The sequence below is a fragment of the Nyctibius grandis genome, chromosome 10, assembly GCF_013368605.1.
Source record: "Nyctibius grandis isolate bNycGra1 chromosome 10, bNycGra1.pri, whole genome shotgun sequence".
Lineage (NCBI taxonomy): Eukaryota > Metazoa > Chordata > Aves > Nyctibiiformes > Nyctibiidae > Nyctibius > Nyctibius grandis.
Window position 1 is genome coordinate 23,174,589 of NC_090667.1, and position 15,610 is coordinate 23,190,198.

Below are 15,610 nucleotides of genomic sequence, written 5' to 3' on the forward strand. Positions count from 1 at the left end.
GCTCCCTCATTGCTTTCGTAAGTGGGCTTGAAGGGAGGCAATGAGACAAGGCATGTCAAGGAGAATCCCGCTCCCGCTCGGTGCTGTGGGCCTGCTTTCCCTGGGAAATCCATTTCCTGACCCCATTTTGGGGAGGCGGATTGGTACTGGGAGAGAGGAGAAGGCCGCAGCGGTGGGGGCCTGGGGTGTCTGGGGGCCAGGGGCAGCTGAGAGGGATGTCAAAGGAAAGCTGAAATAAAAAGAAAATAAAAATCATCATAATAAATAAAAAATACCCCCAAAGAGCCCCCCCTTGCAATGGGCTGAGGCCATGGTCCCTGCAAACACCCGTGTAACGGGAGAGCGGGCAGAGCTTGACGCCTCCTGCAGACCCCAGCATCTGCGAGCTGACACGCTGCAAGGTCACTGTCACTGGCCCTCGCGTGCGTGTCGGTCCCTGCCGGCACCGGTGGGGGGACAGCTGTCCCTCGTCCCTCCATCCCTGCATCCCTCCTTCCCTCCATCCCTCCCTCTGCCTCGCCTCTCCCCGCAGCCCGCGTCTGCCCTGGCTGTCGGTGCCGTAACCCCCGTCCTGCTGCCCTTGGCCCGACCCTCGCTGTGCCGCCTGCCTGCGCTTCCCTAACGAGGCAGTTTGCTGTTAACGAGCTAATTGTCGACACAATTATTTATCGAGGTGGTGTCGGCATCCCGGCGGCGGGTGCTCCTCGCGGTCCCGGAGCACAGCTGTATTTGTCGTTTCCCAGAGAGTTTGTTGAGACAAAGCAGAGAGGAGTGAACACCGTAAACATCTCTCCTCTTGCATATTCAGGAGCCGAGGGGCTGGGGAAGGTGCAGATTGAGCGTGGAGAGAGCAGAAACTGCACCCAGGGGCTGCCGGGGCTTAAATACCTTCACGGCGTTGCCCTTAAGCCCTCTGCTGCTGCTGGTGACCGGGTGGAAGGTGCTGGGGTGCTGGAAGGTGAAGGTGCTTCATGCAAAGTGCATGAAGAATCCCAGGTATCCCAATGGGAGCTGGGTATCGGCCGCAGCATCGCTCCCGTCTCGCTCCGTCATTGGGAAGATAATTTCTTTGGATCTGCTGTTTAAAAATGTCCAGCCTGGCGATGCCGAGGAGGATGCTTCGTGTGTGTGCTGGCTGATGGATAGGAGAAAGCGCTTGCCAGGCCAGGATTTGGAGGATGCGTGGAGAGGTCCTAATTCCCCCTTGCCGCTTTTCCTTTGGTTGCAGAGGCACATGGTGCATGTTCCTGTTTTGGGGATCCCCACATCCCTCCTGCCTGGCTGTAGGAGTTCCCCCAGTTTAGGGAAGGACCAGGAAAGGTCATGTGGGGAAGGGAGTAGATATTTGGCTGTATAATAACTCAGGCACCCAGCAAAAACAGAAGTTACAGTAACTGAGGAAGCGGCCCAGCATCCCCAGAGCGCCCGGGGAGGCTGAATCTGACCGGCTGGCGTCATTCCCCGTCCTCCCCCGCGGAAGGCTGGCACGGCACTGAGTCCCCACCGCAGCCGGGAGCGGGACCACCGGCCTTGGGGCCAGCGTGGCGGCACGGCGAGGGGGCGAGCAGCCTTGGCGTGGCTGCGGGAGGCTGAAGCCGTTGCGGTTTTGAGTGCATTGTGCCGGGGCACGGAGAAGCGCCATGCTTCCCCTGCTCCCCGTGGGGGGCTGCGGGTTGCTGCTGGAGCCGGTCCGGGCTGACCCTCGCTTCCCGGGCAGCAGCGAGGGGGGATCGCGGGGCGATGTGCTGACCCTGCGGACGTGGAGCTCGGGAGCTCGGCGTTCTCCCATATGCTCTGTGCACATGCTGTATGGATTTAAAACCCCATGGGGACTGGCATGCATTTGGAGGCTGCTGCTTGCCAAAAAACCTCTCTCCCCTTTAAATTCAAAGTTATGTAAGGAACCTTGTGGAGCGGAGGTGTCCCGTGGGCTGTGCCTGCCTTGCCGCCCTCACCTCCTGCAAGCGGGCGCGCTGCCGTCCTCGGGGGTTTGGCTGGAGCTCCTCGGTGCCTGGGATGGGCTGGGGGCTGCTGGGGGTGGATTTGCTGGTGCTGTGCGACCGCATGAGGCCATTGCCTAGCTTGGGATCTCCGGGAGGCCCATGTGCCCCCCAGGCTGGATACCCATGGCCAGGGTCTGCTGTTCTGCTCGGCAGGTCAGGGAGATGTGGCGAGGATGCTCGATGGAGGGGCAAGTGCTGTGGAGCTGGTCCTGGCCCTGCTCCCCCGCTGGCATCCCGGCTTTCACAGGGAGCATCTCTCTGGCTTTGCCTTGCCCATTGGTGCAACCATCCTTGCCGGAGGTCCCTGCGTTGCGGCCCCGAGGGTGGAGAGGGGCCGGTGCAGCCCTGCCTCTGCCTCTCGCTGGGCAGAGCTTGGAAAAGCTTCTCCCAGACCCGCGGGCGAGCGCTGAACTGAGGAGGCAGCTGGCTGAGCCAGGCGCCTTGTCTGGGGCAAGGCAGCACGAAAAAAATGCGGGGATTTCCCGAAGACGTTCCTGCGGGAGGCGGAACAGGCTGGCGGGTGGGTAGTGTGTTTGCTGGAGGCTCTGCTCTGTGAGGTGAGGCTCTTTGAGGAGCCTGGACCCGTTTGTCTTGGCACGGCCTTGGCTGGGAAGTGTTTTGTGTCTGGGGAAAGGCTGGGGCACAGGATTCAGCCCCTCCTGCCTTACTGCCAAGCCATTTTCTTTTTGAAGCTAGCGCCGGGGTGAGGAGGAGAGGGGGGTGTGTGTGTTGGGGAGCTCGTGCCGGCATCCCACGTGTTGTGTGAGGTGGGGGAGCGGGGATGGAGGGGAGGGGGGATGCTGTGCTGGCTCCCGCTGGGCTTGTAAGTGCTGCTCTGTAAGATGCAGAGGACCGAGAGCCTTGGTCTTGGTCTGCAAAGCTTGTTCAGATGCAGAGAGGGGCTGCATGCCTTGGATGGATCCCAAGTGCCTTACGTCAGAGCGTAGGGAATTTTAGGGAAGCATCAGCTCATCCCTTCCCTTGGCTGGTGAGGTGGGATGGCTGGAACAGGAGGGGCAAGGGATGGGGCTGCCGAAGCTGCTGTAGCCCATGGGGTGGAGGTGGGAGATGATGGCTGATGGCCATCTGGGAGGTCCAGCATGTCGAGGCATTGGCAAAAAGCTCATCTCTGCTCTGTTTTCTTCCGACAGCCACTGCAGATTGATGACAATTTCTGTGGCCAGGATTTTAACCAGCCACTGGGCGGGACCGTCACCATCGAGGGGACCCCGCTCTTTGTGGATAAGGAGGATGGGATGACCTCGGTGGCTGCCTACGACTACAGAGGACAGACTGTCGTCTTTGCGGGCACGCGGAGCGGGAAGATCAAAAAGGTAGGAAAGTCCTCAGTGATGCTGACGGGGAGGGATGACCACTTGCCTTGCCAGCCCTTTGGAGGTACAGGAAGGGCTGTGCCTCCATCATAGCATGACGTGATATACTGAGGGTAACGTGCAAAGGGCCAGTGAGGGGCAATTTCCCCTTACTTCTCTCTGCCAACCAAATTTACAAAACCTCTGTCTTTTGGAAGAGTTATAACCTAGGGAGGTTGAGTCCTGGCTGCTGGTGGATCACAGCCTGTCCCGTTGGGTCTCAGGGCAGGTGGGTTTGCCCTGTAGCTGCCACGGGGTGGGCTCTGTCTGGGTCCATATGGCTGTGCCATTGACCTGGGCAGGGTGGGTGGAGGTGGGTGCTGATGGCTCAAGCCCAGCGCGGGGAAGACTTCTCTTCCCATACCCCGCCACGGCACAAAAGGCTGCTTGTTGGTGGCGATTAGCAAATAGCTCTGTGCGTGCCTTTCTCTGCCTGCATCTCCACAGGGCACGGATTTCCTGTTATCATAACATCGTGCCTATAATTACAGCTGTACTTGCCCTGTGTAAACACAGCTTGCATTAACTGCATCCTCAGCCCAAGGCAGCGTGAAGGTCCTGGTATGGTCCCTGCCAGGGGCAGGAGGACCAGGGCTAGGCTGGGGGGTCTGGCCCATTGCTCTGTGGATTGCGAGGTGCTCCAGCACCCCGTCCTGGGCACAGCACCCTGCATTTGTGCTTCTTCTGATCTGTGCTGGTCAGGGTGCCTTGGAGGAGGCAGGGTGGCCTCCCTGGCAGGGATCGGGAGCAGGATGCCATTGCGGGTGATAGTCCCCATATGTCCCACTCATCCTGCCCGTGTTCCCCCTTGACCCCTGAGCTGCCTGCAGCCCTGCCTATTAGCAGTGTGTTTAGGGGCAGGGAGGACATGGGCAGCACGTGTTGAGGTGGGGGGCAGGATGCTGGTGGTCCTCGCCAGCCCCACATCCTCTGCTTGGCTTTCTGCGGTCCTTGGGGGGTGGCACAGCGGTGCCAGGGCTGAGCAGGGCTGTGGGGAGCTGACGGAGGCAGCTCGTCCTCCCTTCTGGATCGATGAGGGATCTGGAGGGACCGGTGTCACGTTGCTGGCGGCTTCTCCTGCCGCTGGGCTCCAGATGGGAGGTTTTCAATGGAGATGGGGGAAGGAAGGAACGTGTGGGAGGAGGGTTCACAAAGCCATGGGGACAGTGTTACACCTCTAGTTCCTTATTTATCTGGAGGGGCTGGCAGTTGTTTTTTACACAGCAGATTTGTTTTTTCCTCTCTCTCCTTTTTTCAGTTTGTCTCTGGTGTTTGCACCTTCAGAGCTACTTGCAAGCGGCTGGCTGGGGTGGGTGTCTGGCTGGGGTGGGGGCTGCATGCTACAGAGTCATGGCTGAGGCCAGGACTTGGAGCCCAGGTGTGGTTTGAGTGTCCTCCTCTGCTGCAGGGCTTTCCCCAGCTTCCTTTTTGCTGGTTTCTAAACTCGGTGCCCCAAAGAGTTGGTCTGGCTCTCTGGCCCTGCAGGGCACGAGGACACGGAGCAGGAGCTCCATGGGGAATGAAGAGGTGGGTCTTGGTCCTGTCCCAGCACTGGGACGCCGGGCAGGTTTTGTAGGCTCGTCCTGCCTGGAGCCCCCAGAACCCCTGGGGTCGCAGAGCTCTCGGGTAGCAGCGTGGGAGCACTGTGCAGGCTCCGAGCCCTGCGCCGCCAGGTCCCTGCCTCATCCCCTGCTGTGACCTTGGGGTGCGCAGCCCAGCCTTTCTGTGGCGGCCCCTCCTCGTCTGGCCTGGCAAAGCACTGCCTCAGCAGCGACCTGATCCTGCTGCCTGGCTGCCGGAGGCAGGGGAGGGCTCCCCGCTGCCTGGGGGGCTGCTGACCTGTCCCCGAGTGGTGCCGATGTGTCCCAACCAGGGGATGGGATGCCTGGCAGGGGTACAGCAGAGCGTGGCCGAGGCGGCTGCCCCAGGCAGAGGGTGCAGGAGGGGTGCATCCATCAGCAGCGGTTGCAATCCCCCTGCTTTTAAGCCGTTGGCGTTTCCCACCGTCCCTTTGGCAAGCACCCACGTAAGGCTGGGTGCAGCCTCATGGCTTCTCTGCCCTCCTGCCAGTCCCCTCTGCCCTCGCCGGCACCCCCGGCATCTCATTAGGGGCGGGAGGGCTGTGCCGACAGCTGGGTGCTCCCCTCCCCATCCCCAGGAGCCCTGTAATGGCTGCTGCTCTGCCGAGGGGGCACCGATCCCACCATCTGGGCTGGGGTAAGGTCAGGGCAGAGTCACCGCCGCGTCTGGATTTTCCTTGGATGGCAGCTCCCGCGCCCAGCATTTGTCCAGGCTGTTGCGTGCAGACAGAGCCTCCCTTTGTCCCCCCGAAAAAGCCACGCGAGCCTCCGGCGGCCCCGCAGCCTCTCCCCAGCCCTGCCGCCGGCAGTTGCCGCCGCGAGGCCAGGGTGCTGGGCAGCACCTGCTGCCGCCACAGCTGCGGGGAGACCCTCGTGTCGGGGGGTGGAAGGACATTGCAAGCAATGTCAGATTTGCAAAACTGGCTGTGGGACGGGCTGTGGGCTGGGATGGGGAGGCGCCGGGGGGGGATGGAGGTGCAGGACCCCTGGGATGCTGAGCGGGTCGCAGCAGCAAAGCCCATGGCAGCCCCCTCTCAGCCTGTCCCTGCGGCATTACCGGGCAGACGGTTATCTTTGGCTGGCCCTGAGTTATGCAGAGAGGCCAGGCTTGGAAAGCCCTCGGCCCCACGTGCTCGCTGCCCTCCGTGCCAGCAGTGATGGGATTGGGGAGCGTGGCGAACTCCTGCCACTGCCCGGGTGAGCAATGCGGGGCTGGCGGTGAGCCACGTCCTCTGCCCTCCCGAGCTGGTGCGTCAGGGACCCGGCCTTGCACCCCGTGGTCTGAGGGTGCTGCGGATGGGGAAGTGACATGGGGACACGAGCTGTGAGCACGCTGCAGTGGGGATGTCCAGGGGGTGTTTGCATAGGGGAAGCAAGACTTGCTTCCTAATGCCCGGGTCTGTCTTGGAAACCACCCATCCTTGTTTGACAGTCTTTATTGGGCGGCTGTCATTTTCCCAGGTTGTTCCTATTTTTGGGGTGGACAGAAAGCTGGGTGTGTAGTTGCGATGGGAGTGCTCAGTCACATGCTGGGAAGGCCCGTTCGACACTGCACCCACAGTCGCCTCTTAACCTGCGTGTGCCAAGGACTGGATTTGGGGTGTACTTCAGGTGTTGTATGGAGAGAGGGAAGGATGGTGCTGGAGGGGGTTTGCTGATGGTGCAGCCCCCTCCCAGTAACTGACCTGTGCTGGGCTGGCAGCTCGGAGCCGGGGCAGTGGGGCATCCTGGGCGGTGCAGTGCAGAGACCGGGCTGCCCTCCTTAGCTTGCCATCTGCTCCTCGTTATGCAAACCAGGCACCGCCTTAGGGCTCTGCTGAGCTCCGGTGTGGCCCTTGTGGGTTGACCCAGTTTTGGGTGCCGCCTGGTTATTTCTAGGGGGGTGAGCTGAGCTCTTCCCTCGAAGTGGCTCCCTTCCTGCTGCCGTCCCCCGGCTGCTGCGGAGCAAGGGGGCTGTGAGCTGTGCCTCCTGCCCCAGCCCCGCGGGACGTACCCAGCACCATGGGGGCTCCAGACACTGGAGATCCCTAAGGCGGGCATGGTCGTGGGATGGTGCAGCCAGTGCATCCCAGCCAGGATACCATCGGACTACGTGTCCCTCACAGCCAGCTGAGCTCTCGTTTTTTGGGGATTGTCTGGCTGTCCAGTCGCCACCGTAATCCCTGCAGCTCCCTGCCCTGTCCTGAAACTGGCTGGCCTCGGGTGTGAATGCATCAGGACGTGTCTCCATCAGGAATCTGCTCCCCGCCCCGGGGCTCGTGCTTGCTGTAGCTTGTTTATTCTCTCCCACGGAAAGCACAGCTGAACCGGCCCCACGTCTGGCTTCTTTGGCTTCTCTACTTTAATAATAATAATAATAATAAATAAACTCCTCACGCTAAATGGGTCATCCCCATCCCTCCAGAACGGGACGCAGTTCTCCTCTCCTGTCCTGGCGAGGGTCGAGGGGCTCCCGTGCAGCCCCTGTCCTGCCCAGGGCAGGGAGATGGGGGTGCTTTGGGCGACCAGGTTGGGCAGCCCATGGAGGCACCCGCGTAGAGTAGGGTTCTCTTAGAGCTTTGGAGAAGGGTGCTTCGGTGCGTTCACAGCCCTTGGTGTGCCTGGGCAGTACGACCCGCAAATAGGTGCTGTGGGGAGGGAGAGCTGCTGACCGGGGGCTTTTCGGGAATGTTGCTGTTGCCTGCTGGCTCTCTTCCCGTCACAAAAGCCACCATGTGTCAGCCTCTTGGGTGTGATGCATGACCTGATCGTGGTCCACGTGAGCTCTCCTTCCAAGGAGAAGCCATCAGGCTCCCTGCCCGCTCTGCCGGTCCCCATCCCTGCGGGTCCTTTCGCATCACCCTCTGCTTAGTGCTCGGGTAAGCGGCTCTGGCTCAGAAGGGGCCCTTTGTGTCTCGGTGCATGAAATCCAGCTCTCGGAGTGCCCAGGAGGGCTTGGCCCCCCATGTGACCCCGCTGCTGGCTACCCTACTCACTGCCTGCGCCTCGGCAGGCTTTTTGAGGGGGGCAGATGTGGGGTGTGAAGCCTGCCCTGGCCCCAGCAGGGTCAGACGCTGACCCTTGAGAACTTCCCCAGCATCGACCCCATCGCAGCCCCTGGGAATCCTCTCCTGCCCGTGGTGCTGCCTCTCCCCAGCTGGCCGCCCAGCACAAGGGCCTTTTGTTCCTCCTGCCTCTTCCCTCTGCCCTCTCCCGCTCCATCCCCATCCCATCCCCTGGGGACCCCTTGCCCCCTCCCCACGGGCACACAGCCCCTGTGGGTGCCTGCGCCCAGCTCCGGGACGGAGATCCGCTCCTCGGAGCGTGCGTCCGCACCTCTCCTCAGTCAACGGCAATAATTTTATTGGCATGACAAGGTAGCCGACGGTTGCCAAAGTGAATCCATCAAATACCTCTCGGCGGCTCCCCGCCCCCTCGAGAGCTCTTGCTGGAGTCGTTAAGCTGTTTTAATCAAGGTGGAGGCTGGAGAGCTGGCGTGTTAAGTGGATGGGGTGGATGGGAGGGGGCGGCGGAGCCTTCCCCGTCCCCCTGCTCGTGGCGGGGAGCCCTCGGCATCGCCCCGTTCCTGCTCAGCAGGAAGGGGCCCCGCTCGCCTGCGTCGGGCTTTGTTGAGCCGCCCGGCTCCGAACAGGATGTCTCATTGTTGGAGGAAACAATTAGAAATTCATCGTGAACCGTTGGCCTCGGGGACTGGCCAGGGCGGTGGGGCTGGGGCTGCAGGCAGCTGCCAGCTTCATCCTCTAGTGACTCCTGGAGGGGGACGCTGCGGGGTTTGGGGTCCTGCCTGGTGCGGAATGGATGGGGATGAACATGTCCACACTCCTGACTCCCCGAGGGATGCTCCGGCGTGCTCTCGCAGCCTCGGGGAGGGAGAGGAGGTGTCGGGGGGCTCCCTCTCCCTCCACCCTCCCTGTGCCCCTGGGCTTTTTGACTCACAAGCCATAACCCTCCTTTTTTTCCCCCCATCTGCTCCACTCCGCACACAAAGCCAGCAGGTGAGCGAGGGCTGGGAGCCTGGCTCCCGGCCAGCCGGGGAGGCAGCAACAGCCAGCCCTGCTCCAACCTTCCCCGCCGAAAGCGCTGACGGTGCATGTCTCACCTCTCCCCCCGGCTCCGGCGCCGGGCGCCCGCAGGCAGCACGCCGCGTAACCCCCATCCATCAGCCCGCTCTGGCTGCCGCGGAGCTGCTGACGGGTAAGGCAGCGGTGCCGCCGGGCTTTGCCGGTGTCGGGGCAAGGTGACTTTTGGGGAGCGGTTCGTGTCAGAAGCTGGAGGAGGCTCAGGGATCAAGGTGAATCCTGAAGACCCCGTGTCTTCAAAAGGGCTGCTGGGTGCAAACCTGGCTTCTGTAATCACCCCGAAAAAGGGATTTGAGGGCAAAATGCCTCTGGGCAGCCCCCTGAGCCGGCTCGTGCTGCCCCATGGGGTGTGCTCAGGAGCTGGCAGGCCTGTGCCAGCCAAACGCAGCGGCATCGCCATCGCAGCCAGGCCCTGTAGACCGTCCCGTGCCATGGCAGGGGCTGCCACCTGGAAATAGGGTGGAAATAGGGCTGGGAAAGGGAAAAGGAAGAGCCTGCGGGTTTGTGCCTGCATGCCGCTGCTGGTCCTGCCGCTGTTGTTGTGGGGCTGTGTAAGGCAGTGGTGGCCATGGCTCAGCAGTGCTGGGAGAGTAAGGTGGAAGAGTGATGCTTTGGGGTCGTTGGTGTGGACACTGAGCCCCCCTAAACCTCAGAGAGTCACTGGGGGTCTGCGTTAGGAAAAGGGGCATGTGGACTTGCCCGTTGCTGGGGGCAAGCGCCAGCAGAGAGCACTGGGTTTTCCCTCCCGGTGGTGGGGTTGGTTTGGTTGGTGAAGCATGAAGCTGCTGAGCATTTTCTTCTGCATCTCTCTGCCCCCAAATGCGCGGCTGTGGCCCCTGCCTGTGACCCGTATTCCGCTGGGAAGAGCGGGAGCACAGCTCTTGCTTTGGACCTCGCCTCTTGTTGGGGACTTCTGCGGTGGCCCCATGGGGACAGGGCAGGGTGAAAAGCCACCCCATTGAGATGGAAATGAGGTGGGAGGCCCCAGCTCTGTTGGGTCCCTCTTGTTGGAGCCATTGTGCCTATTCACAGGCTTGAACACTGACTAATTTTGGCTTTTCAGGTGGGAGAATACCCCGGGCCTCCCACCAACCACAGCGGAGAAGACAGAGAGGACAAGTGAGCCCCTCGGCCCATCAGGAGGGCAGCGGTTTGAGAGGCAGGGGCAGTGCTGGTGTCCTGCCTCGCCTTTGTGCAGCCCCGTTAACCCAGATTAATGGTGCCTGGGGAGTTTGCCCTGAGTCCATGGCCTGCTGGAGGAGGGAAGATGCGTGCTCAGCAGGGGCCAAGCTGGTTTCGATGTTGTCTGGGTCCCCGCGTGTCCCAGCACTGCCTCGGGTAGAGAAGTGACGGTGGGTAAGGTCATCCATCCCCATTCCCTGCGGGCTGACCTCCCCGCTTCTTCCCTCCAGACTGGGAGGAAAATCTGTCACGGATCAAGAGGGAGGTGGAGGAGCGGTGTGGCACTTGGGGATGCAGGATGTGGACTCCAGCTGCCCTTCGGTGTCTGCTGGAGCCTGTCATCCATCTCTGAGGCTTTGATACACACAGGGGTCATTAATCTCCACTGCAGGTCCAGACGGGGATGGTGCTCAGCCCCGGGCTGCTCAGAAGAGCTGCTGTTTGGCCTCCGTTATCCCCTGCCCTTGTTAATTATGGGCTGTTCTAAAATGGAGCAGAGGAACAGATGCTAATGGCCAGGCTGGTGCTGACAGGGAAGGCGGCAGGAAGGTGCCCTGCAGGATCGGCATCGTGGGGTGACATATGGAGGTGGAGGAGCTGGGGTGGGTGCTGGGTGGTCGTAAGGGTGCAGACCCCTGGGCCCGTGCCCCTGTTTCTTCCGGGGGCTGACCTGGTTGGGCAGCGGGGTGGGGGACAGGAGTTAAGCCCTGTCCTGCTGGGTACTCGAGAAGTGCGTGGGGTGTGCTGTGACTGATGTCCGGCAGGACTGGAGCGCTCAGCCTGCGTCTTGCCTGGGTCCTACTTAGCCTGCGTGACACGGGACAAACCAACCCGGGGATCGGGGCTGCGCTGGTAATCCTGGTGTGCCTCGCGGGTGGGCAAATACCCGAGAGCTCTGCTCATCAAAGGGCAGCGGAGCTGGAGCCGCGGCACCGGGGTGCAGACGTACCACCTGGTTAAGGAAATGGGTCTCGCAGCCTTGGGAGACGTGGGTGCTAATCCTGGCTTAGACCACCACAGTGAGGACAATGCTTAGCATTTTATAGGGTGGCGCGTCATGGTGGAATGAGTTTGATGGGTTCTTGTTTTAATCCCTCGACTGGACACAGTGGTGTGGCTGAGGGTGACCTGGAGCAGGCTGGTGGGCAGAGCCAGGGCAGTGTAGCGGGGCAGAGCACCGCAGGAGGGGCGTCAGAGCCCTGACTCCATGGGAGGGACCGCAGGTACCGCATCCACTTTCCATTCCCATTCTACCCAGAATGGAAACATTTCCCATCTTACTATTTTCCTCCATGTTGCCTTTCTCTTTTATTTCTCCTGCCCCCACCAGTTCTCGAAGTAGCTCCGGCTGCTGCACACCAGCCCCATGTTCTTCCTCTCCTGCCCTTTGGGGGGTCCTTGAGGTTCCCGTATCTCACCTCTGACTGATCAGAGAAGTGGTGTTGAAGGGCTTTGCACTGAATAAACCTTCCTGAACCCTCCCCAGCTGCCTCCAAGCTGGGAGGTTTCCCCATAGCCTCCCCTCTCCCTTTCCTTAGCATGGCAGTTGGGTTGAGACTGGAAGGGGAGAATGGGGCTGCAGCGGGATGCAGTAGAGAATGTGATGAGCAGGGAGAGTGCCATCGTTCGGGGTTTGGCACTGGATTTCGGGGCCCCCAGGCACTTTCCCTGGGTGGCCTGTGCTGTACCAGAGCTGATCCTGGCACCTCCTCGCTCTTTGTGCGCCCATGGACCAGCCACCAGCATGAAACCTCCCCGTGGCAGCGAGAGCAATTGTCTGCATGGGAAGCAATAGTGGGAAAGTTTTATTTAATGGCTACTTAGTTCTTTTAATGCTATTTAGCAGCTGGAGAGAAGGAAGAGAGCGAGCGCCATGTGACAAGCCGGCTCTCTGTGGACCGAGGGCGGGCTGAGGTGGCAGGGAGCATCCCTACAGTCTCGCGGAGAAAGGCAGGATGATCGGATAACGCTTTAATTTTGCTGTGCTTTGTGCTCTTGAGGGCAGCATTGGTCAGTCGCTGTGTGCCGGGACAGGACTGGCACAGCCGGGACATTCGGTGCGGGGATGGTTCGTGCTGGCAGAGCTGGTGCTGGGGGAAGCATCTCTGTCCTGCTGTTATCCCCGTACGGGCGAAGGAAACAACGCCAGGCTGAAAAAGCCTGCATGGTTTTCATGAGCTACAACCCTAATGATGTATTTTGGGTTGCTCCTGCATGGATAAAAATTACCAGACCTTGAACAAAGGGAGAAAAAAAAAAGTCTCTCTGACCTTGAAGCTGTTGGTTCACTCGTCTTCATTTCATTCCCCTCGGCTGGGGATGCAGGTCAGTTTTGGGTGCTATTTATAGTCTGCTTCGCTCGACGGTTTTCTTTACAAAGTGAAAGGTTGTCACCTTTGTTTCTGATACTGCAGAGAGGAACTGCTCAAGGGAAAAGGAAGAATAAATGAGAAGTTTTTCAGAGTGTTCCTGTACACGGCAAAGCTTTGTAATCTGGGAAGATCAAAAAGCCCCGGAGTGCTGTGCTGAACTCCTCGTGCAGATGTAGCCTGGGTCTGGAGGGGTACGGGATGGTGCTCTGCCGTGCTGGCTGGTGGCTGCTGGGACCCATCGGACCCTTTATCCACTCCAAAACGGTGATGCTTTCCCTTCCCGGGCAGCTTGGCTTGCCTCTCTGTGTCTGGTGAGGTTGGCTTGGGTTGAAACAGCATGTTAGCTTAATTCTTCCCTTCTGCCTCCCCCGTGAAGGAAGCCACGGCTGCGTTTCCCACCTTTGCTGGAGCCCCGCTGTCGAATTGGCGTACCCCGCCTGCATCCCCCCCTCCAGCACCGTCCCTGACTGACAGACTCGTTGAAACAACAAATGTTACCGTAATTTAATTTTCAGGCAAACAATAGTCCGGGGACAATGTTAAATTCATGAAACTGGCTTAATGTGATGAAATTTAATGAAGCAATTTGTGCGCTGGCGTGGCTGTGTGCGGCTCCGGGGTAGCGGGGATGCCGGTCCATCCTGCGGGCGGGCGGTCGGTCCCTCTTTGGGGACGAGCCGGGGAAAGGTTGGTGCTCCGGGGGAAGGGAGGAGGTTTGTGCTGCTGCTCCCCAGGCTGTGTGTGCTCTCGGGGTGCAGCTTTGCCATCCTGCTCCCCGACGCTGCTGCACTGCGGGCCAAGAGCCGGTGAGTCCAAGCTCTGTGGTTTGGCTGGGAGGGGAAGGGTTAATGGGAGTGTTTTTGGTCAGGAGGGGGCTTGCTCTCTGCAGGCTCTGCCTTTCCTGGTCCTTTCCTCCCCTTGCACCCCCTTTGTCTGGAGCCCCGGGAAGGTCCCTTCACCCCCCAGCCCCCTTAGCGGGGGTCCCTGCTGGGCAGCCCTTTGCTGAGGGCGTGGCCAGGGCATTGCCCCCCCGGGCTGGGCACCAGGGGAGGGTTTGGCAGTGGATGGGTCCAGGCCATCCTGCTGCTGATCTGCAGCTGCTCCTGGAGACCTCTTGTCCCCCGTGGTCCCCTGAGGGTGCTGCTGGGCAGGGGCGGGAAGCAGGCAGAGAGCAGAGAGGAGCCATTTCCTTGTGCATCCTGGAGGGCTTCTTGGGGACGAGGAGACCCATGCGAACACACTCTTCTCCTCCAGCCCCTGCTTTGGGGTGCCACATCAAAGCCTCAAATGCTGTAGCACCCCATCTGCCATGCACGCAGCGCTGGCTCTTCCCAACAGCGATTGCCTCCAGGGTTGCAATATCCTCTGAGGCTGTTCCCTTTGTAGCCAGAGTTAGGAGCGATGCTGCGCTGGGCTGTCTGTGGAGGGGTTACGGTTTGCAAAGCAAGCGAGAAGAGGCAGTTTGGAGGGTGGAGAGCCCCGTTGCTTGCTCCAGGGGTGGATTGGATTTGTGCCACCCCGCCGGCATCCCTCAGGCACCCTGGCACCAGTAACGCGTAGGCTTCTGCTGTGTCCCAGGGGAGGTTTCCCTGCTGTTTCTTTCCCCTTGGTGATTGACAGAGCCCTGTAGATCTTAATTATGTGCTGGCATCCGCAGAACAAACCTGGTGCTGCTGTAGCTGGAGGCTTAACACTGGCAATTCTGCTGGCTGGGCCGGGTGGCTGCAGAGGTAAGGGGCTTCCTTGCCTTTTTGGGGACAACTGGGTGTCCTTGTGGGATGCGATGGACCTCTGGGGCTGCGTGGGTGGGAGCTGGGGCAGTGACGGATGAAGGGATGGTGTTAAATGTACGTGTGGATGATTTATCTGTGAGCTGTTCTCTGGCAAAGCTTGGGGAGGAGGGAGCTGGAGAGACATGGATGCCGTCTCCTTTGGGGTGGTCCCGTTTCCCACCCCAAAGGAGGCAGCATCCATGTGTTTCCAGCAGGGTTTTTCTCACTTGCAGAAATCCTCCCCGGCCCTCTTGCATCCCCCCAGTCATCCCAGCCACAACCCTTGCCAAAACCTGAGCTATACCGAACTTGTGTCACTGGTGATGCTCTTCCCAGCCAGGACTTAAAGCTAAATTGTCACTGAAAGATGCAGCAAAATCCTTCCGAGGGTGGATTTTGGACTCAGTAGGGGTGCTTGCAGTCAAGCTTGAGGTCCATTGACGGCAGTCAAAAATTAACTGGCAGCTGTTGAGCAAAATGCAACTGAAAAAATTCACGGAGGAAAAATACGATGCAGTTATGATGTGTTTGTGTGTGTGTGTATATGTATGTATTTATTTTTCTTCAAAAGCTTCCAAAAATAGGCCGGTGTCTTGGCCAGGGTGACTGTGTCTGTAATTAGCTATGGAAAACGGGCGTCTTAGCGAGGCTGGTATGTACACAGCCACGCGGAAAGGCTCCGCGGCCCTGCTGAGGAGGTCAGGACGCAGGACCTTAGGGGCATTGGGCATGGTCGGAGGGCTGGGGTGCAGGCGGTGGGCTCCCACGGTGCGCTCTGCACTGGCAGCTCCTGTGGCAGAGGAGGGGGAGCAGTCTCTGTGATGCATGCGATGGTATTTGTGAGAAATCGGCAAAATCCTTTAGGAAGACTCGAAAAGCCCAAACCTGCCCCTCGCCTGCATGGCCCGTGCCAGCTGATTCCCACCCCGCATGAGGGATGGGAACTTCCCAGATTGAATTCTCCGTTTATTTCCTCAGGGTTTCTCTGTGTTACTCTCCCTCTCTTTCTGGTATGTTTATGAGCCTCGAGGGATCTGTTTTTATGCTCAACGTTTAAAATTAAAGATGTATTTCTCTTCTAGCAGGTGAGGTAAACACTCCCCGTCTCAGCTGGGGGTTTCCTTCCTGCTTCTCCTTCCTCCCCCAGATCTGCCGGTGGAAAAATGCGAGCCCGCAGCTGGAGCAGATAACCTGGGAGCGGGATGCCTGGGCTCTCCTCCCGGCGGGGATGAGTTGGCTTCGATGCTGC

At 60.0% G+C, this 15,610-nt stretch overlaps 1 protein-coding gene across 1 annotated transcript in view; it reads left to right on the top strand.

The window, feature by feature from the left end:
• PLXNA1 (plexin A1) overlaps positions 1–15,610 on the top strand; it is a 121,623-nt gene that overhangs the window by 19,007 nt on the left and 87,006 nt on the right. The window contains exon 3 of the mRNA XM_068409722.1: positions 3,155–3,337. Within this exon, the coding sequence (XP_068265823.1) occupies positions 3,155–3,337 (183 nt within the window). The remainder of the gene's footprint in view (positions 1–3,154; positions 3,338–15,610) is intronic.